Raw genomic sequence first — 22674 nt, 5'->3', positions numbered from 1 at the left:
CATACACACACACGTACATATAAATATATATTATATATATATATATGATATTCATTAGTGCATTTAATGATTTTTAATTGCATAGTAATGCACACTTGGTTATACTCAACAAGATGTGCTCCTATGTAGGAGGTAGGAGGGAAATCCAGAACAATATAGCACACATGAACACCACACAGCTGTAAAACTTTCAATAATTATTTGTCATTTATGTCCTCAAAATGAATTTTGCACAGATGATAAAATAAAAGAAAGTGTTTACAAGTGGTTTTTTGCTCTTTATGATAATGATCCAAAATATTTTATTCCATAAACAAAGATGAATATTTGGAGGGTTATTGTATGCTTTGTAATTTGTCCTTTCATTATAAACTGCAGAAATAATTTGCTATACTGATGTACGTAGCTAATTATGGATATAACAAAGTAAATCATGAACAGGACCCCAGGAATTTGCTGTGACCCGAGTTTTAGTGTATTGGAGTATTTTGACTAAAATGATTTACATCTCCTAGCTGACATCCACAAATTCATCATCAACAGTAATTCCAATGCAGCTGTTTTTCACTGTGGCCTGAACCGTTAGTTGCTGACCACATACAACGTCAAGGTCACACAATTTCATCATCACAGCTGCTTGATTCCAAGGCAACACAGATTCTATAGTTGACAGAGTAATTCCCTCACAAAGTTCAAATTCAAACCAATAAATGACCGCAGTAATATGTCCCGTGTCTGTGGCAGTTACAGTGACCGTGCTCTTTAGATCAAGAAATGATGACGGTTTGTCTTCACATTTTTCATTCAAGTCAATTTGGAAAAGTTGAAATGGATCAGTGAGCCGGACATGATCTAGATGAAGGAAGTCAACATCCAGGTGTGTGGTAGCCTGTTGTAACAGAAATCCTATTAGGCCAATAAGAAAATCATCAACTCCAAACTCAAAATTCTCAGAATGGTTTCTCCATCCAACAAGTCATTTTTACATATACTGTAGATGTACTTTTTTCCCTGTAGGATTAATATACGCCATATACAAGGTCAAAGTTGTGCGGAAAATTTAAAGTGCATACAAGACATACAATGGCAAACAAAGAAATTGGCATAATTTCCTAACTGCGGATTGAACAGATATTGTTATTTTGCCCAATTATGACCCCGTGGAAAAAAGTACATTTACAGTAATCAAACGATTGTTCAAAATAAACTAACATTAGTACATGTATTAAGTCTCATTAAAAATAAACTAACATTAGTACATGTATTAAGTCTCATTCAAAATAAACTAACATTAGTACATGTATTAAGTCTCATTCAAAATAAACTAACATTAGTACATGTATTAAGTCTCATTCAAAATTAACATGGTCACAGAGAATGCCATCTTCCTGATTGTGAACATTTATACAGTACCCAATGCCAATACTAGTTGTATTTTATGCTAAAGTTGGGTGAATTTTCCATCCTTGAGAGGAAAAATAGTGGACTGATTTACCCTCAGAGTAGAAACTCATCTTTTTGCTCTACACAGAATGCAAAATCCTGCCTCGTTACCTGATACTCATTGATGAATTCAGCAATTCGAAGGCCTAAGGTCACGTCATCCTCCAGTACTGCGCTGTCAGACATCAGACTCTCAGACTCCACACACACAGCATTAATCCGTATAATCCCAGGAACAATTTGCCCTTTTCTTTCTAGGCAAGTTAACCTATGGAAAAAGGGAGAGGCAATCAAATGATCATATTCTAGTGAACTGTCTACAAATACACGTACATGCATGTCAGGCTATTGTGGACACTGTGTTATTTTCTACCGAGTCTACACAGTTACTTATCTTTTTACATAAAAGCAAATCCAAAATGATGCAAAATATCATATTTACTTTAGAATGTCCAAATCTTCAAAAATCTGCTGCCTTAAAGCTCCACACATCTCCACTGGATCGCACAGAATGACATCATATTTCTGAGTCAAACCACGCCATTCATTTACATCCAAAAGGTCATAGTTCAATTCACTTAGGTCGTTTGTATTGGAAAGAGTTTGGTATAATTCATGAGATTCAGACTTCATAACTACTGTTCCAGATGGGTATCCATGGCAACCCATCTGAAGGCTGATGGGAGAGAAGAGACAAGAAAAGTCCAAAAGTGTCAATGTCTTATCTGGATGGCAGCTCTTAATTTGAGATAAAGCTTTACAGTGTAACCTATTCAAATGCAGATTATTCAGTCTATAAAGTTCATTTCTATTCATGTAGAAAGTCCTCTCTCCTTTACTATAATTGAGGCATTTATTGTCTTCTGATGCTTGGACATTTGTAGATTCTCCCTTCTGCCATGATTTTAGGTGTAAACGACTATTACTGAGGCTAAAAGTTGAAGCAATCCTCTCTCCTTCTTTCTGATTGATATTCTCCTTTTCATCTGTAAAAGTGTTTTGTAATTCAATATTGCTGTTCATATTTCATTATTTTCACAAAGGTTTCATTGTCACTGGATTGGTAATATGGGCATGCCCATGAATTTTCCTCCACAAGAAAGAGAAACTGAACCACAATAATGGATAACAACTGTTCAACCATGAAATCAAGTTGCCAGGAACATGCTCAACTTTTCTCCAAATGACAAAAATTTTACTCCACAAAATAAGTGATTCTACAATATATTTTTCACTATAATTTATAAATATATTGACTTTTCATGACTCAATTAAGAGTTAAACAGTGTTAAAAACATCAATTTTCCTTTAAACTAAGAGTCATCTGTTACCTAAAAGACTTGCAAAAAAGTTAAATAAGTTTAAACTTAAGTGACCTTGACCTGGTCAAATTACTTTTCATCAGGGTCATGGTACATTGTCCAGTCATAAGCGATTGTTGTGTACAGTATAAGCTAGATGTTTAGGAGTAAAAGTATTCTTATAGATGTAGACAGTACCGTCCAGACTGTACTACTTCAACATCACAGAGATAGTACACCCCATCCCCAAACTAAATCATCTCTGTAAAAGCTTGCTAGTCCTCAATGGCACAAATGAATTTGAGGGATTCTATATCTAGGTCAACAGGAGCATTTACTAGCATGTTTACCAGCATTAGCTCCATGCCCCCAAGTTCCTTGTCACTGTGATGAAGAAATGAAGATACCTGATTTGGAATTTGATGATATGGGTAGTACAGGAAATATTGCTTGTTCCCAGCAGTTTGGACCAGATGGACTGGTTGTCACAGTGATGTCTTGGTATAGATGGAGATCAAACCATACAGTAAGAGCATCAAGTTTGCCCGGGCATTTAATCGGAATTTCCACTCCAAAATCAACACCCTCGTGAACCTTCCTCAGTAACTGTAAATTATAAACAGTCAGAGAAAAGCAATCAGATACCATATAGCGTTTTTTTTCCCACGGAGTGATTAATTTGGCTTATTTTAGCGGTTCCATAGCTTTCCGCTAAAATTTCACTTGCCAAATATGCACTCAAATGTGACTTTAATATTTGCAAGAGAGAAAACTCTTCCTTGTCTGCCAAAATTTATTCAGCTAAAATTATTGCATACTTTGAGCAATTAAATCGCCAAATTTTAGACCCGTGGAAAAAAACCCCGCTATACTGTGATAATAAGCTAAAACCCTTGATTTGAATATATGCACATTTTGTATCTAATATTCAAATTTCATCATAAATATACTGCAGACATAGATTTTTTAAAACACAATACAAAGTTGCACTAAGTCCATGGTCACAGGAAATATGCAGAAATTTGTAACAGCCTACTTTAAGTTCATTTTTTTCATTGAAAAATTATTCTTCATGTAGCATACTGACAATTGATCAGACACTGAATTATAGTGTTATATCAATGACAAGTCAAAACAAACTACATGTATCAGGCAATCACAATGCATATATGTCTACAATTGATGAAAAATCACTTGAAGTTTCTTGCAAATTTATTTCATTCAATAGTACTTTCACGAGATTGCAAATATAATTGTGTTTTCTTTGTCATTTGGTGATTCAAGCAGTAATCAATAACCCTAAGCATGTCTGACACTTGCATAGTAATTATTTCAATAATGTCGCACACTTGTGAGTATGTAGTCATTATTTCTTTGGCACTGTACAACAAAATCATTTTTCTTTGTGCAAAAGTTTATCTGAAAACATATATCTGTACCTCACATGTCATTTTAACACACAATGTAAGAAAATGCAATAAAAGCAATCTATTTTGTACATCAGTTAAATAGTGCAATACCAGTTAAGAAATTCAAACAGTTAAAATTACAACTTAAAATTTACCAATAATGCTTATCATTTCAACTGATTCAAGCACTCAAGAAAGCCAATCCCCCCCCCCCCCCCCCCCATCCTAAAATCAAGAGTCTCTTTTCATGTCTGCATACAAATATGCAGAATTCTATAACCAAAATGAAAATTGTCAATCTGCAGTATTTTGACCCTATGGAAGGAAGTACATGTATGTCTACAATAAATGAGGTTGTACACTACATCTGCATGTACAGTGTATCTTGCTATACATCATAAAATCTTCATTTGTTTTCAGCAAACACATTCTGGACTGACTTTGCAACAAAAAGAATACCTGTACATCGTTGAAGTTGATGGTTGTGACAGGGATGGGGTCAGACAGGAATTTGAAGTGCCCTTTCATGTTGTGAAGGTTTTCAGTGGAGTAGGGTTCATCTGAAGACTGTGAAGTGTTGCACACAATGAAAATGTTCTTAAAATCCAGATTCTGAAGTCCTGGGTACAAAAATCTGTCAAAATATGGTCGTTAATTTGTTCTGCAATATTCTATATCAAAATTGTATAAAGAATTGTTACTTTTTTAAATGACTCCAGAATAGCTGAACTTTGAACTGAATTTTGATCCAGCATACGAATACCTGTATGCCAAATGCATCTTGTCAAGTCAAAGTCAACCACTTTGTCATTTTACTATCATGTTTTATTTAAATTCTTTCTATTGTTTTATCATTTCCTTTATAGCTCTTGCAGGTCTTTTATTAGTATATTATCATTGATTATTAGCACAAACATTGTACAGTGCATAGAAACTATATGTAATTTTGCATTTTATAAAAGAATAAAATAATAATAATAATAATGATTTTTCTTTCAATAACTGGAAATTAAAATCTAATGAAAAGTTTGTTTAGATTCTTCATAACTCCAAACATGTTAAACACAAATACTAAAGAAACCATTCTGTAATTTGCATTTTGATTGGCTAATGCACTCTAGTTTGAGGTAGTCAACAAGTGTTAATAAATCACAGAAGTTTCCGATTGTGACGCCAAAGACTGCCCAAAGTGGTATGATGAGAAACAAAACATCAAATATAAATATTTACTAATGAATTTCAGCAATGAAACAAGACATTGTATGTTAAGAAATATGCAAAGCTTGCATTAGAATGTGAATAACTAGCCCGTCTTCAGATTAGGTCATTAATGCTGGTTTAACAGTTGCAACATCTGTTGTAGCAATGTCATAAACATGTCACCTGTAAAATTCGGTTTGCAACCAATGAACAAGCAATAAAAACGTCAAATCTGAAGCTAGTTATTCCAGAATCTACTGTAAACGTATTATATTTGGCGTGTACGATATTTGGCGGAAATCGTTTTTTCAACAAGTTAGCGTAGATTTACGGATGGCATTTAGCGATGTACTTGATTTAGCGGAAGCTGCGTTCCGCCAAAGGCGCTAAATAGAATACACAGCCAAATGTAATACATTTACAGTATTTTACATTCTTGGACTACGTCTTACTTTGCTATACATTTAGTGTATTGCTATACATTTAGTATATTGCTATACATTTAGTATATTGCTATACATTTAGTGTATTGCTATACATTTAGTATATTGCTATACATTTAGTATATTGCTATACATTTAGTATATTGCTATACATTTAGTGTATTGCTGTACATTTATCATATTGCTATACATTTAGTATATTGCTATACATTTAGTAAATTGCTCTACATTTAGTATATTGCTATACATTTAGTAAATTGCTCTACATTTAGTATATTGCTATACATTTAGTGAATTGCTATACATTTAGTGTATTGCTATACATTTAGTGTATTACTATACATTTTGTATATTGCTATGCATTTAGTAAACTGCTATACATTTAGTATATTGCTATACATTTAGTGTATTGCTATACATTTAGTGAATTGCTATACATTTAGTGTATTGCTATACATTTAGTGTATTGCTATACATTTAGTGAATTGCTATACATTTAGTGTATTGCTGTACTGCTATAGATTTAGTGTATTGCTATACATTTAGTGAATTACTATAGATTTAGTGTATTGCTATACATTTAGTGTATTGCTATACATTTAGTGTATTGGTATACATTTAGTGTATTGCTATACATTTAGTGAATTGCTATACATCTAGTGTATTGCTATACATTTAGTGAATTGCTATACATTTAGTGAATTGCTATACATTTAGTGTATTGGTATACATTTAGTGTATTACTATACATTTAGTATATTGCTATACATTTAGTGTATTGCTATACTGCTATAGATTTAGTGTATTGCTATAGATTTAGTGTGTTGCTATACATTTAGTGTATTACTATACATTTAGTGTATTGCTATACATTTAGTGTGTTGCTATACATTTAGTGTATTGCTATACATTTAGTGAATTGATATACATTCAGTGTATTGCTATATTGCTATAGATTTAGTATATTGCTATACATTTAGTGTGTTGCTATACATTTAGTGTATTGCTATACATTTAGTGTATTGCTATACATTTAGTGAATTGCTATACATTTAGTGTATTGCTATACATTTAGTGAATTGCTGTACATTTAGTGTATTGCAATACATTTAGTATATTGCTATACATTTAGTGAATTGCTATACATTTAGTATATTGCTATACATTTAGTGTATTGCTATATATTTAGTGAATTGCTATACATTTAGTGTATTGCTATATATTTAGTGTATTGCTATACATTTAGTGTATTGCTATACATTTAGTGTATTGCTATACATTTAGAGTATTGCTGTACATTTAGTGAATTGCTATACATTTAGTATATTGCTATACATTTAGTATATTGCTATACATTTAGTGTATTGCTATACATTTAGTGAATTGCTATACATTTAGTGTATTGCTATACAAACATTTACCTGTTCTGATGTCTCAGTTTTTCACATTCTATAGCACATACATACACAGTTGCTCTCTCAGGTATGACTCTTCCAGATTCCTGTTAAAAAAACAATAAACAAACTCAAAATAAAAAGATGTCTGATAAAAATAGCTGTGTCAAGTTTTAGATTTAAATATCTATAGGACATTTGAACTTCTAAAAGAATTAAAAGGAAATTCATTGGACAAAATAAAAACTCAATAATATTGTGCTTTATTTCATATATAACCATTTCATAATGCATAAAAGTGTTCATATTCCAACCTCATCTTTGAATTTGTCACTGTAATCATCATTTTCCTCAAATATCTCATTTCAAAAGTGAAGGAGCCTCTGTTGCTCAAAGGTCCTGACCCCCTACCCCTTCCACTCTGACCCCCTACCCCTTCCACTCTGACCCCCTACCCCTTCCACTCTGATCCCCTACCCCTTCCACTCTGACCCCCTACCCCTTCCACTCCTTTTGTAGCTGGAGTGGCTGATTTATGCATAGTACTAACATTACTAACAGTACTGTGCTAGTTCTCTTCCCTTTATAATCACGTTTGGTACACCTTGGACTGTCATACTTTTATCCAACTCGTCATAGTCAAAGCCTAGATTTGCAGTTTAATAATGTGAAGGAGAAATTAAAACCATAATTTTTGTTGTCAGATTCTTTGAGAATTTATTTAAAATTGGTATTAAGTGGACATTTGGTCGGACTGCATCTTCGGTATTATTGGACCAAAACAAAAAGAACAGGACTTTTGCCAATGTTCAACAGACATTTGGAATGACGACTCACATTAGAAAACTTTCATTTGGTAATCTTTTATACTTTGCCTCTTCATAAGACATGTATAAACAAATTTTCACCAGATTTTTGTACCTTAAGAAGTATGTTATCCCATGCATGGATTAAGGATGGGATCACATGTTCTCCAAACAATGCGGCATCAAATGTTTCTGTCACTAGCACTTCCACTCTAAAGGACAGAAAATAAAATATAAACTGGTTTAGATAACACACGCGATGGACAGTAAAATCCTAATCTTTTCATTTTATTCTGCACACTTTGAATTTTATTCTGCACCTGTACAGCAAATTGACATTATCTACGTGTATGTCTGCTCATGGCCTCATACAAGAAAAGCATTTTGGCTTACAGTCCAATCAGGACAATGATTCATCAGTCACAAGGTTCATCTGAATCATCTTTCTAATATCTAACACTAGAATAGCTGGGAAACAGGTAGGTAAACAAGACAAGAGGCCCATGGGCCACATCACTCACCTGAGTCACCTAGGTCCATATCAGAAGACTTTCTATATATATTTGCATGTAAAACCATAGTCCTTATCATGGCCCCAACCTACCCCTGGAGGCCATAGTTTTTGCAAACTTGAATCTACACTATGTCAGAAAGCTTTCATGTAAATGTGAACTTCTTTGGCCCAATGGTTCACGAGAAGAAGATATTTGAAGATTTTTCCTATATATTTGTATGTAAAACTTTGATTCCCCCTTGTGGCCCCATCCTACCCCCAGGGGCCATGATTTGAACAAACTTGAATCTGCACTATATCAGAAAGCTTTCATGTAAATATCAGCTTTTCTGGCTCAGTGGTTCTTGAGAAGAAGATTCTTAAAGAATGTCCCTATATATTTGTATGTAAAACTTTGATTCCCCCTTGTGGCCCCATCCTACCCCCAGGGGCCATGATTTGAACAAACTTGAATCTGCACTATATCAGAAAGCTTTCATGTAAATATCAGCTTTTCTGGCTCAGTGGTTCTTGAGAAGAAGATTTTTTTTTTTTAAATTCCTATATATTTGTATGTAAAACTTTGATCCCCTATTGTGGCCCCATCCTACAACAGGGGGCCATGATTTGAACAAACTTAACTCTGCTCTATGTTAGGACGCTGTTCATGTGAATATCAGCTTTTCTGGCTCAGTGGTTCTTGAGAAGAAGATTCTTAAAGAATGTCCCTATATATTTGTATGTAAAACTTTGATCCCCCCTTGTAGCCCCATCCAACCCCCAGGGGCCATGATTTGAACAAACTTGAATCTGCACTATATCAGAAAGCTTTCATGTAAATATCAGCTTTTCTGGCTCAGTGGTTCTTGAGAAGAAGATTCTTAAAGAATGTCCCTATATATTTGTATGTAAAACTTTGATTCCCCCTTGTGGCCCCATCCTACCCCCAGGGGCCATGATTTGAACAAACTTGAATCTGCACTATATCAGAAAGCTTTCATGTAAATATCAGCTTTTCTGGCTCAGTGGTTCTTGAGAAGAAGATTTTTTTTTTTTAAATTCCTATATATTTGTATGTAAAACTTTGATCCCCTATTGTGGCCCCATCCTACAACAGGGGGCCATGATTTGAACAAACTTAACTCTGCTCTATGTTAGGACGCTGTTCATGTGAATATCAGCTTTTCTGGCTCAGTGGTTCTTGAGAAGAAGATTCTTAAAGAATGTCCCTATATATTTGTATGTAAAACTTTGATCCCCCCTTGTAGCCCCATCCAACCCCCAGGGGCCATGATTTGAACAAACTTGAATCTGCACTATGTCAGAAAGCTTTCATGTGAATATCAGCTTTTCTGGCTTAGTGGTTCTTGAGAAGAAGATTTTTAAAGATTTTTCCTATATATTTGTATGTAAAACTTTGATCCCCTATTGTGGCCCCATCTGACCCCCGGGGGCCATGATTTTAACAATTTAGAATCTGCACTATATCAGAAAGCTTTCATATAAATCTCAGCTTTTCTGGCTCAGTGGTTCTTGAGAAGAAGATTTTTAAAGATTTTTCCTATATATTTGTATGTAAAACTTTGATCCCCTATTGTGGCCCCATCCGACCCCCGGGGGCCAGGGTTTTAACAATTTAGAATCTGCACTACCTAATAAAGCTTATCTATAAATTTCATCTTTTCTAGCCCAGTGGTTCTTGAGAAGAAGATTTTTTAATGACCCTACCCTATTTTTACCTTTTCTTGATTATCTCCCCTTGGAAGGTGGCCTGGCCCTTTATTTTAACAATTTAGAATTCCCTTTACCTAAGGATGCTTTGTGCCAACTTTGGATGAAATTGGCCCAGTGGTTTTTGAGAAGAAGTTAAAAATATTAAAAGTTTACAGACGGACGGACAGACGCCGGAATACGGGTGATCAGAAAAGCTCACTTGAGCTAAAAAAAAGAAGTTCCAAACACTTTAATTACCATTATGACATTGTGTAGATTTGATGTTACTGATGTTTGTTACCAGATTCTGATGACTCATAATAATAGTGACATCACAGTTTTTCTTCAGATTTCTGAGATTTTTATTGTATACATGTATTTTGCTACAAAAAGAGTTAAGACTTTTGTTGTAGCCTCAGGAATGATGGACAAACTTTGACCAAGTGAGCTATAGATTATTCAATTACCAATAAAGCTAAGCACATCATTGAATGGTGTATCAGAAATTGAGGAATATCATTTATTACTCATAACTTCTATTCACAAATCTAACACAAACCTGAGTAAAGAATAGTATTTAAACAAAAGTCTTAGAAATTTCTTGCATGTGAATAGAAATTGATTTACAGTGACAGATTTCATATTTACATACATGTAACAATTCTTATGTATGAAACAAAACAATCATTTTGTTATGTATTTCAGTAAAAAAAATTTTTGTAATAAAAGGAATAAATTTGTAGATTTTTTTTTTATATAGAATAAGAATAATTTCAATTTTGAAATACAGCATACCTCTCTGGAAAGTCCCTTCCCAAGATCAACTCAGTTGAATTTTTGCCAATAAGGGTAATCTTATTGTCACACTGGTTTGCTGCTAGAATTTTCCCAATCAAATCGCACATTGTGCTAGATCTTTCACAAGCATAAATTTCCTCAAATTTTGCTTCTTTTGCACACATACTGAAAACAAAAATTTGATATAAGAATCATTTTTCATTGTTTTCAAAAACAGCAGTAACACATCATTTAATCATACCAGTTGCTGGGTTTGACACCAACATTAGCCCAGGACAACTTAAACTGAGGTTGGGCTACTGAACAAATCATCAAACTTGTCCTGCAGGGCTACTAGAAATTTACATACCATAAAACCTCTATCTTAAAATATTCAGGAGATATTGAATACGTCAGATTTTTATCAAACGTAGGACAAGGTTGCAAGGTCAAACACCAAAGTATAACAAGGTCTTGCCATAAAGAATCTATATACAAAATATGAAAGCTCTACCTATAATAGTTCAAGAGATATTAAAGAGACACTACAGCTTATTTTCCACATTTTAATGAAGTGCTTTTTAAAACATGTATTGATAAAATGATAAAAATCATATCGATACTGACAATTTTGAACAATTTGGATGCATCAATTTGCTCTAAACTGTGCTTTGAAGATCGTACAAAATTCAAAGGTTTCTTCATGCTGACTCAAGACTTTTGAATGCTTATTTACATTACATGATTTTGAATGACAGCAAAGGTATTGTGTAGAAAACTATTTAAATATCCCCTCAAAGGGGTCCACTCACCTTTCAAGTATGAGATTATTCCTTGCTCCTTATAATAATATAAATGTGAAATGTTTACAGACAGACGGACAAACAATGGACAACTGGCGATCAGAAAAGCTCACTTGAGCTTTCAGCTCAAAGCTCAGGTGAGCGAAAAAAGAATGAGCATTACATTCATGTACAGATATCTAAAACAACTGCACTCCCCTTTCAAAGCCTGGAGTGGTGGGCATTCATAAGATAAAAAAAAAACTTTTTAATAAAACTAAATAAAAAAAACAAATAAAACACGTAGTGGGAGATACTATCATGTATATAAACTGATAACTCAAAAATGCCAAGCCAGAAAACTAAACACACACACACCTTAGTAACCCAGTACCTGCTCCCATGTCCAATATACTTCTGTAACCAAGTTGTGCCATAGTGTGAATGGCAGCCTGATAGGCAGTGTTTCTTTTGACATCATTCAGCATTCTGAAATGCCAGCGCTCCACTAAATGACTGCAAATGTTGTCCAAATTGTCCCTAGCTGCAGTGTAGTCTGGGTTTATCTCCAGTGACTTACGCACATATCCTGCTGCTTCTTCTATGTATCCAATTCTATCAAAATACATATATTTAAGAAATAAATTTCATTTCTGAAAATACATGAGGATTTGAACTGCGGCAATTTGTACTTCATGTAAACTATGATAGTGTGAAACGCCACAGTTCCATATCCTCATGCCTTTTTAACAATGAAATTAAAATTTAATTGCAATCAAACATGAATAAATGTGGGCATACCCAATTGAAGACCTAGCAGGTACAGTGCTCCCTTGATATATCCCCCCCCCCATTATAATGCCACCCCCGTTTATTGCCTGAAAATCCTAAAGAACAGATTTCTCCCCATGTTAACACCCCCGTTATAATGTCAACCCTGCATAATGCCATATGCCACTGATTTTCACAAACAAAAGGTCAAATTTTATAGGATTTATCCTCAATAATAATGACAATAACTTAACACCCATCAATTTATCACACTTGTACTTTTAAAGGAGTGAAGTGTGACAGGCTGGACAAGATATACAGGTAATCAGGTTACATACAAATAATTGCTGAATTACATTCCAGATTATCTAAATGTTTATAAAGAATGGAGCCTAAAGAAATTTACAAAATTACATGTAAATTTCTTTTGACTGCTCAATGAATTGTCTGCAATGGGGAATTTGTTATATTGCCATCCCCGCATTATTGCCCAAATTGGTCTTGAACAAAAGTTGGCGATATATCAAGGATTTCTAGATGATCCGTCCCATTATCAATCCGTCCCTTAGTTGATGTGTCCCATTACTGATCACTCCCATAGTTAATCTATCCCCGGTCGATCCAGCCCCCAGAAAAAATAATTACCACGTTTTTAACTATATTTTCCCTAGTGATGTTTACAGCACTGAATTGGTTTAATTCATTTGCATATTTCAACTTCCTTTGACATTGTCTGCCATCAGGTAGTAATCCTTTTAATATGCTCTCTGTCATTTATGGCTGGATTGCAGTGTGTAGGGTCTAACCAGTGTAAATCAACAGACAATTCAATGAAAGGTGTTATTCTTGCAGATCAAATAAGCAAAATGGGCTGGATTGACAAGGGAAAGGAACATCTTGGGACAAATCAACCGTGGGACAGATCAACCCGACACCTATATCGAAGCACTGTAATTTGTAAACTGGTTCCCTGTTGATCTCGCTTCTCTACGGGTACAACAGGTAAGCGCCAATTTTTGACAGCCAGGATTTGGGGAGAGTTCCTTTTAAAACAACAACGACGCTAACTTTGACATCACAGTCGACTATACTACGTTACAAATACAGTGAAGTAAGCCTATGAAGCGCGAAATTTCGTAACATAGCGCAGCTGTAGACTTTGACGTCATAACTAGACTACAATGACTCTACCATTCGGAATCTCTCTAGTGAGACATAAAAATCAACTGACCAATGAAATCGGCTCGATCATTTGGGCTAACCAAAGTACTGCTTACACGTTGTTTGTGTGTAGCACCAATCAGCGGGGAACCAGTTTATGTAATTTGAAGACCTACAGAAGACTTACAAAAATGTGGGCTATATATATCAAAACTGATATGATTTTCTGATTAATCATGTTTCAAATATCTAATAATCACAAAAAAAAGGTCGATAAACATGTGTTTTAAAGTGTATTTTCAGAGCTCGGCAGGGGAAACTTAGCTACGATCTAGCGCAAGAACGATAACTCGCATAAATATGTATTTATCTTCCATAGGTCTTCATTTACCTGTAGGTCTTCACTATTAGGCAGGCCGCTTAAATGTAAATATATGCCATGGAAGATGACCCCCCACCCTTTCTGTTTATATTTTCAATTTTAATCTATATAGTCAGAGACATTCCCAAATATTCAAACTTTTTCAAATTTTTACCGAAAAAGTTGAGCACCAATATTGTTCAATGTCACTTCACAGTCTGGTACAATTTCACATGCTTGCTCGTAGCAACGGAAAAGATCCTCTATTCTATTTTCTCTTTCGAGTTGCTCAGTCCATTCTCTCATTACCAACACAAAGTCACTTAACACGTCATTCACTTTGTCCGGGGATAATTTGAGATATAATAAATAGTGAGCAAATGATCTCCCGAAATTACCCTTCTTACAACACGATTTTGCATTTGTCAAGGAAATACTCGCAATTTTTGATGCCCTCGTGCTCATTTTGAAAATTAAAAGTGAAAGTAGATTTTATTCGTTCAATGGATTTATTCATTTATACCAAAATAATTCGTAATTGCAATTCATATAGCTTTGCCTTTATAGAATCAACAAATAAGATTCCTGATAGAAGAAAAGACTAAAATATAAATCATTTTTATGCTATATGATAACCAAAATGTAATGAATTGACATCGATTTGACAACAGACAAGAGTTTTATTGTACGACTTAATTAACTGTGTGTAATAGGGGACATTTTGGAGGAGAAACACAAACTTAATCAAAACTGTGAACTACTGTACATAAAACAAATTGGACACAATGAGTAAAATAGAGCAAGGCGAGTTTGATAAGGATGAGGACTTTGCAGGGATTTTTGATGTTGGTAAAGGTATCGGACATAACTCTCCGATGCAGAGAGAAATCAGCGTTGCAACACCTGGAGTTGGAACTCTCGTTCTGATTTCTCATTTTCTACATAACAGTTACTATAAAAGACCTTTTTATCACCGTAAGTATCTTTAAAAAGCCTGTATGATTTTTATATAATTACATTTCAACGAATTAAATTATTGTTATTTGTTTTTATACCATGTCCGACTTTAAACGGCTCGCAGATTTACCCCAAAATACCCAAGAACACCCAAAAACACAATGAAAAGACCCAAAAACACAATTTAAAATAAAATATTGGTTAAAACTATGTTATTTACGTAAAAAACTGAACAATTTCGCCGTATATTATTTGAAATGGTATCAATATACATAAAAGAGTTATTTCAAGATATTTCCCCGCGCATCGGAGTCACATGACATATAAATGTATATTTTATATTTAAATAAAATCTATATAAAAAAAAAAAAAAAAATTAGATTTTAACTCATATTTAAAAAAAAATGAATAAAAATTCATATTTAATCAATGATCCATATTATAGGCTAAATTATTACATCAAAGGAAAGCAATTAAACTTTAATTACTGGAGACCATTGCAAAGCAGATATGAGTAGATTGTAAAATAAACATAATTCGAAAGTAAAGAAGACTCATGATTGTGCAATCGGCGGCATCAAATAATTTACTGTTTTGATCATTTAACGAAATACTCATATTGTTTGTTTTACACCAAATGCTATTGGTTAAAATTTTTACTAAAAAAATTAATTTTTCTTTAATATATGAACGATATTGGTTGTTTACTGTGCTGTTCTATGATATTTTTGGGTGTTTTGGGGTATTCTTGGGTGTTTTGGGGTAAATCTATGTTCCCTTAAACTTTAAATAATGTTTATTCGATTTCATTTGGTTCAATAGGTCCAGCACAGTCTTTTAGTTCTATACTCTTGGCTTGATGAGTACTGTGCACTTCGTGGGAAATAAAGCATGGTATTGACTGAGAAAATGTATAATTGTTTTATTTTATGATTGAATAATTCAAAACATCAAAACCGGTTACAAGATCCTTTAATGGAATGATAACTGATCAGTCATCTTTACTATTCAGACATAGACCTCATCGAATTGGTATAGACCGCAACATTAAAAAAAAACAAACACAAATTTACAACGTTATTTTCTTCGAATGTACTTAAAAAGCATATTTTCTTTAAATTTCCATAACAATATCCTCCTTTCCTCATAACTTCAGGGCTTGAAGCTAACTTTTTATGTCACCAGTCCAGCTGGACTGATGGGGTATAATTTCAACCAGTCCACAGGAAAATTTACCAGTCCAACAGAGTTTTCCAGAAATAATTTAACATATTTCGTTAATGTTATTATTTATTAAAATGAAATTTAACTCAATATGCCTCAGACAATATTGTAACACTTAAATGGGGGATTTATAATTACAAATCAGATTTGTCTGATATCTACAGATCGAAGCATGCCAAGTGTTTATAAAATTTCATATTATAAATAATAAGTATATTTTCCAAAATGATGTTTTAGAAAATTAACCAGTCCCATTGGACTGAATAAAACAAATGTCAGTCAGTCCGCCAGACTTTTAACCAGTCACAGACTGACGGGCATATGTTAATTTCGAGCCCTGTAACATTTATCAGACGTCAACTTTTGGGATAACTCTATTGCTTTAAACCTAGAAAATCGGCATAGACAATTTGGTCTATCCCAATTACAATTGGCATAGACCGGTGTCATTTGACATAGACTTGGTCTATGGTTAATTTTGAACACTGGGAAAGGTTATTATTATTCAGTCATATAATAAAAATGATGTTCTCATTGCTGTATGCTAAGAATAAACTTTTCTTGCTGTATGAATTACATTGACGAACTTTTTTGAAAGTACAGGTACTTGTTCAATGTTGAATTCCTTTGAGTTTTAGTAATTGTACATTTGTAATCAATACATACATGTGGTTTTTTGGGGTTTTTTTTCAGAACTTGTAACAAGGGGTCTCCCAAAAGTTGGCCTTGCAATGTTTCTGATAGAATCCCTAAGGACAATAAATTACAAGAGATACACAAGGCGTCATAAAATGGTGGAGTTGTACTATGAACAACATAAAGACGAACTTCCGCGTATTGGTTAGTAGAAAAGTTTAAGACTTATAAGGAAGGTCAATAGTCAGGCCTTTATTAATACCAATAAAAGTTCATGCTTTGCTACGCAGGTACAGACTAACTTCTACAAAACTAAAGGTCAATGCATGTAATACTGTGTTTTGAATAGTTGCGTGTCTTTGTGATAAAATTTCTATCAGGTTGCATTTATAGTTGTTCTGTGATGCAATTACATTTTCAATTTGATATTCATAAGTAATTTACAGTAAGGCTAAAATGTAAATGTCGGTCTGTCTGTACCACTCATGTCCATCTCGTAACTTAAATACTATGACAACTAGAATCATCCGTTGTTTTATACATCTTGGGTAGAGGGTGGGTCGCACTCTGAAGTTAGGACACGTGACCAAATATGGCAAAATCCTTTCAGACTCATAAGGGAACAATTATTTGGTCTAGAACTAAACAGTGATTTTTTAAGGCCCAATTTGGGTCCGAATTTCGGCCCTTTCCCCTCCTAAAAATTGTAAATTTTCCCCCAAATTAGCTTGCATTTTTCCCAATAATAAAATTATGAAAGAAAAATGTATTTGAAAAATATAAACATTCGATGTGAATTATATACATACGACTTAACAAAGAGTTATGGAATTTATGATTTGGATCTAGAGCAGTTGAAAATTTTAGAAGGTTAAAGAAAATTAGATGTGTAAAATAAAGATAATATAATGTTTGATATGATTTTAAAACTTATTTACGATAAAATTGATTTGAAAGCCACAGGACCCTTGTAAAAAATGTAAAAAAATCACCGTAGAATCATCAAATTTTTGTCAGTTGATACATCTTTGGTAGAAGGTGTGTCGCGCCCTAAATCAAGGTCGCTGTGACCTATAATTAAGATGATATGGCCATATACATTGTTGCAAACCACAGCTAAAATGTATGTGGCCTCTCCCCTTTCACCCTTGGCTCTCTGTGTGACAATTTCTTCGTTTCTCATAAGTATGCATGATGTAATTCGGCCAATCGCTGAGCTTCCTAGCAAAAGTTAGTCGGAGATTTAAACTGTTTATAGAATGCAGGTATATTACTCTTGACCAATTAGAACGCTCGTTCTTCTACTATTAAACGCAGAATCATTGTGTAGTACACGTGTGTTTAACATTGACAGTTATGAACAAGCCGATGTTTCGGTGCCATTTATGATGATCATAATGATGTTTTTCTTTCATTAAGAACAGGCGATGGGAAGTCTCTATGCTACTGAGTGTTCCCAATGAAATATTCGGAGACTATAATGATGAATGTTGTGTATTGGCGATCCCCCCCCCCCCCCTTAGAACGAGTGGACATATATAAGAAATAAACCGTGAAACTGTTCAGATGTCATCGATCTGTTGGAGTTTTGTTTACTAATAAGTGTTTATGGCTTATTTGTTAAAAATGTATTGTTATTTTTGTAGGTCCAGGTCCAAGGAAATATTGTGAAACAGTAGGAGACTGGAACTGTACACGGTTTTAAGTTTATGAACTCAACTTTAGTGAATTTTATGTGACACACTGTACATTGTGAATTTCAATGATGGAATGCAGTTCTGGAAAGAAGTGAGGTTCCAAAGGACATTTGATATATGGATTTTCATGTTAATATTAAGTAAATTAGCATATTGTCATGAATGGAAATTAAAGAGAAGGGCAGATGGGAACACTGAGTCATTTGTTCATCACTTCTTATCATTATGAAATATCAAAATTCATGTAGCTTTCCATTTACAACGTGATTAAAAGGGTATTTTTGTGATTGGCAGAAGTAACTGGCACAATATATTTATTGTTTTATTTATTTCAGCCCTGATTTTCATTCCCAGTTTTCTTCTAACCATGTTCTTTACATTGTGCTGTGTGACACATCTTCACAAGTCAAGGGTTATTGATTCGTTACCTCGCACTAACCCTTGACATCAGTCACCATTCAAATCATGGACTCGACATGGAGCATATGATTGGTTTGCAGCCTGTAAGGTGGAGCCAATCAGACAACAGCTTTTATGATCGGTTGAAAATGAAACTAAACACTCAAAGATAGGGGCTTGGTAGAGCACTTACTTGATCCAGCAAAGTATCTTTGTAAGGATTTTTATGTAGTTTAGGAATCCAGTATAGGTATGGTAACTCATATTCATTCGACCCATTGACTGGGATATTAAATGTGTCTAAAACTAAAGCATGGTTTTGAAGAATTTCATCTTTTGAACGGGCAGTTGAAGTATAAGTATGATTACCAAAAGTGGAATTGATCCAAAGATTTTTTCCCCTTCCTCTCGCTGCAACGACTTAGTTATCTCCTTATATACAACCTTTTGTAATACAAATGAGTCAGTGTGAATAAAGAATGTAAATACATTTTTACTGCTACAATTAACAAGGAACTATCAAAATGTACTTACTCTACAACAAACCTGCTGATATACTCCTGTGGAGAGAGGTTAGATACAAGATGGAAGTAATTCTTCGTACTTAGATATTTTATTGAAAATGAATATTAACGGCAAACTAACAACTCAACTTTATGACATACAGGATGATTTCAGCTTCTCCATTGTCAACTTCTCATATTTATATTGATGTTACAGGGGGTTTCAACAGTCTATGGTCTTTATAATGATGCAGTCCATGCTGTCTGACGCGTTTCATACCGATTGTTAGGCCGTTCTTGGCACACTGAATTTGACTTGGGATTACTTCACTTACCTGCATGGTTAAGATATACATGTATATGGCTCACAGCGGGAGTGACCGGTCAATACGGGATGCTTACTCCTCTTCTGCACCTGATCCCACCTTTGGTATATCCAGTGGTCAGTGTTTGCCCAACTTTCTATTTTGTATTCCTTGTGGGGGTTATGAGATTGATCGCTGTTTGTTATCTTCACCTTTCATGTAAGAATGACATTAAATATCTTAAATTCCAATTTCAACCCAGTCACCAGTAAACTCAAGTGGGAGTTTAGTGGATAGGGACTTGGGGAATATAACTTTGTTATCGCCCACCTCAAACATAGGTTATAGGAACATAGCAAGAAGACGAAGGATTACACACGTTTTAAAACCGTAGAACACCAGTATGAATCCCAGGAGAGGGTCATGGGAACAGAATCTTGAAGCTCTAATACATGTACACTGTAAGCTCAAGTTAAAGGGACTGATTACGATTTTCCTCAAAATTTTATTTTTCACTTTTAATGATCCAAATCTACTGTCTAACGTGTAAAGGGTTTCACATAAAAATTAAGGTTGTACATTATCACAGAAGCTCATTTTAGAGAGTTCATTATTTGTTTGTAAACAGAGATTGCAGTATGTTATTGTTTACGAAATTTTCAAAAGAAATGGATATCAATCTAAGTTTATTATATCTTTCACTTTTCAAGCATTCTTTGTGTAAAATGTGTCATCTAAAAGTTAAATTTTGTGACTATGCAGAATTAAGATTCTATATATTACAAATTCAATATTTCACCAGTTTGTATACATAAAAAGACTCGAGTCTTTGTTTACATAACACAGATTTAAGTCTAGAATATAGCTTTTATTCTTGCATTCAGAAGGTCAACATTTTGGTTGTCAATATTAAATGAGTTATACTTTTGATGTTTAACATCAAATATAAAAAATATTTTGTTCAAAAATCGTGAACCAGTCCCTTTAAATTAAGGGTGTTTCATCATTTAGTTCTTCTTTCAGTAAATATCCAGGCATCATTTTTAGCTCACCTGAGCTGAAAGCTCAAGTGAGCTTTTCTGATTGCCCGCCATCTGTAAACTTCTCACGTTTTCGACTTCTTCTCCAGGACCACTGAGTCAATTTCAACCAAACTCGGCCAAAGGCATCCTTGGGTGAAGGGCCTTCTAGTGAATGGCCGTGCCTCCTTCAAAGGGGAGATAATCACAAAAATAGGGTGGGGTCATTTAAAAAGCTTCTTTTCAAGAAACACTGAACCAGAAGAGATAACATTTATATGAAAGCTTCCTGAGATAGTGCAGATTCAAGTTTGTTAAAATCATGACCCCTGGGGGTAGGATGGGGCCACAATAGGGGATCAAAGTTTTACATAGAAATATATAGCAAAAATCTTTAAAAATCTTCTTCTCAAGAACCACTGGGCTAGGAAAGTACAAATTTACATAATAGCTTCCTGACATAGTGCAGATTCAAGTTTGTTAAAATTATGGCCGCTGGGGATAGAATGGGGCCACAATAGGGGATCAAATTTTTACATAGAAATATATAGCAAAAATCTTTAAAAATCTTCTCAAGAACCACTGGGCTAGGAAAGTACAAATTTACATGAGAGCTTTCTGACATAGTGCAGATTCAAGTTTGTTAAAATTATGGCCCCTGGGGGTAGGATGGGGTCACAATAGGGGATCAAAGTTTTGCATGTGAATATTTAGGTAAAATGTTTGAAAATCTTCCCAAGAACCACTGGGCTAGGAAAATACAAATTTACATGAAAGCTTCCTGACATGGTGCAGATTCAGGTTTGTTAAAATCATGACCCCTGGGGGTATGATGTGGACACAGTAGGGGAACAAAGTTTTACATACAATTGTATAGGGAAAAATCTTTTTATCTCTTCTTATCAAGAACCACTGGGAGAGGAAAGTACACATTTACATGAAAGCTTTCTGACATAGTGCAGATTCAAATTTGTTAAAGTCATGACCCCCGGGGGTAAGATGAGGCGACAATAGGGGATCAAAATTTTACATACAAATATATAGGGGAAATCTTTAAAAAATCTTTTCAATAATCACTGGGCCAGAAAAGTTTACATTTACATGGAGTCTTCCTGACATAGTGCAGATTCAAGTTTGCTAAAATCATGGCTGCGGGGGTAGGATGGGGCCCATAATAGGGGATCAAGGTTTTACATGAAAGCTTCCTGACATATAGTGCAGATTCAAGTTTGTAAAAATCATGGCCCCTGCCAGGATAAAAGTTTTTCATGCAGTATATAGAGAAAATATTTAAATATGGGTCAAGGTGACTCAGGTGAGTGATGTGGCTGATGGGCCTCTTGTTTAAAGTTGGAAAACCAGACAGAGGAAAGATTGACACCGGTTCTCTCTCTCTCTCTCTCTCTTGTATTGTTTGTTTCTAATAAGTAAAAATTCAACAACGATTCATTTTGATACCTGCGCTTATATTATAGATCTTGACATGCTCGAATTGTTAGCAGTAATTGTTGTCTGACGTATATGGAATAATCATTTTCATGGAGGTTGGATGGGACTGTTCATCCATCGTTAGACAGATTCCTTTCGTCACTTTGACCTTATATTCTCACCTGCTAGCTGTTACTAATATCAAAACTTTACCTTGCATGGAAAAACCACTAATTTTGCATTTAAAATCAACAGAAAACCAAGATACTAAAAAAAAGAAGAAAGTCCATTGAGCTCATTTTCATGACTGAAAAAAAAATCGCGTTATAACGAACGTCTCGCGTTTACTTGCGAAAGTTTCATGTTCTTCGCAAAAGTTTCGCGTTTATTTTCGAAAATTTTGCATTATAATGCGACACGTTACGACTATATTGGCGAATGTTTCGCGTTAT

General features: G+C 34.3%; 2 protein-coding genes across 2 annotated transcripts; one reads left to right on the top strand and one right to left on the bottom strand.

Moving 5' to 3' along the window:
- Nucleotides 1-257: 257 nt before the first annotated feature.
- LOC125667088 (protein arginine N-methyltransferase 9-like) lies at nucleotides 258-14554 on the bottom strand. Its single transcript, XM_048900438.2, has 10 exons — nucleotides 14230-14554; nucleotides 12140-12376; nucleotides 10998-11165; nucleotides 8112-8208; nucleotides 7218-7297; nucleotides 4613-4787; nucleotides 3152-3350; nucleotides 1886-2429; nucleotides 1555-1711; nucleotides 258-889 (listed from the first exon to the last, which is right to left on the bottom strand). The coding sequence occupies exons 1-10, from the start codon at nucleotides 14517-14519 to the stop codon at nucleotides 512-514; spliced, it is 2325 nt and encodes a 774-aa protein (XP_048756395.2). The 5' UTR covers nucleotides 14520-14554; the 3' UTR covers nucleotides 258-511.
- A 174-nt stretch (nucleotides 14555-14728) lies between these two features.
- LOC125667045 (uncharacterized) lies at nucleotides 14729-18760 on the top strand. The gene is made up of 3 exons (XM_048900351.2): nucleotides 14729-15029; nucleotides 16929-17075; nucleotides 18518-18760. Exons 1-3 carry the CDS (start codon nucleotides 14840-14842, stop codon nucleotides 18574-18576), a joined length of 396 nt encoding a protein of 131 aa, XP_048756308.1. The 5' UTR covers nucleotides 14729-14839; the 3' UTR covers nucleotides 18577-18760.
- The last annotated feature ends 3914 nt before the right edge of the window (nucleotides 18761-22674 follow it).

Source organism: Ostrea edulis, chromosome 2 (genome assembly GCF_947568905.1).
Source record: "Ostrea edulis chromosome 2, xbOstEdul1.1, whole genome shotgun sequence".
In the NCBI taxonomy this organism is placed as follows: Eukaryota; Metazoa; Mollusca; class Bivalvia; order Ostreida; family Ostreidae; genus Ostrea; species Ostrea edulis.
The sequence above is the reverse complement of the archived record's forward strand: the minus strand, read 5'-3'. Positions and strand labels throughout refer to the sequence as shown.

Bases quoted from the DNA above. Each gene is read 5' to 3' on its own strand.
- LOC125667088 (XM_048900438.2), bottom strand. From the start codon at position 14,519: ATGAGCACGAGGGCATCAAAAATTGCGAGTATTTCCTTGACAAATGCA. The intron at 8,209-10,997 runs GTATGCTGTATT...TCTGTCCTTTAG, and splicing joins GGAAGGGACTTTCCAGAGAG to AGTGGAAGTGCTAGTGACAG. The intron at 1,712-1,885 runs GTAAATATGATA...CTTTTTCCATAG, and splicing joins GAAGATTTGGACATTCTAAA to GTTAACTTGCCTAGAAAGAA.
- LOC125667045 (XM_048900351.2), top strand. From the start codon at position 14,840: ATGAGTAAAATAGAGCAAGGCGAGTTTGATAAGGATGAGGACTTTGCA. The intron at 15,030-16,928 runs GTAAGTATCTTT...GTTTTTTTTCAG, and splicing joins TAAAAGACCTTTTTATCACC to AACTTGTAACAAGGGGTCTC. The intron at 17,076-18,517 runs GTTAGTAGAAAA...TTATTTTTGTAG, and splicing joins AGACGAACTTCCGCGTATTG to GTCCAGGTCCAAGGAAATAT.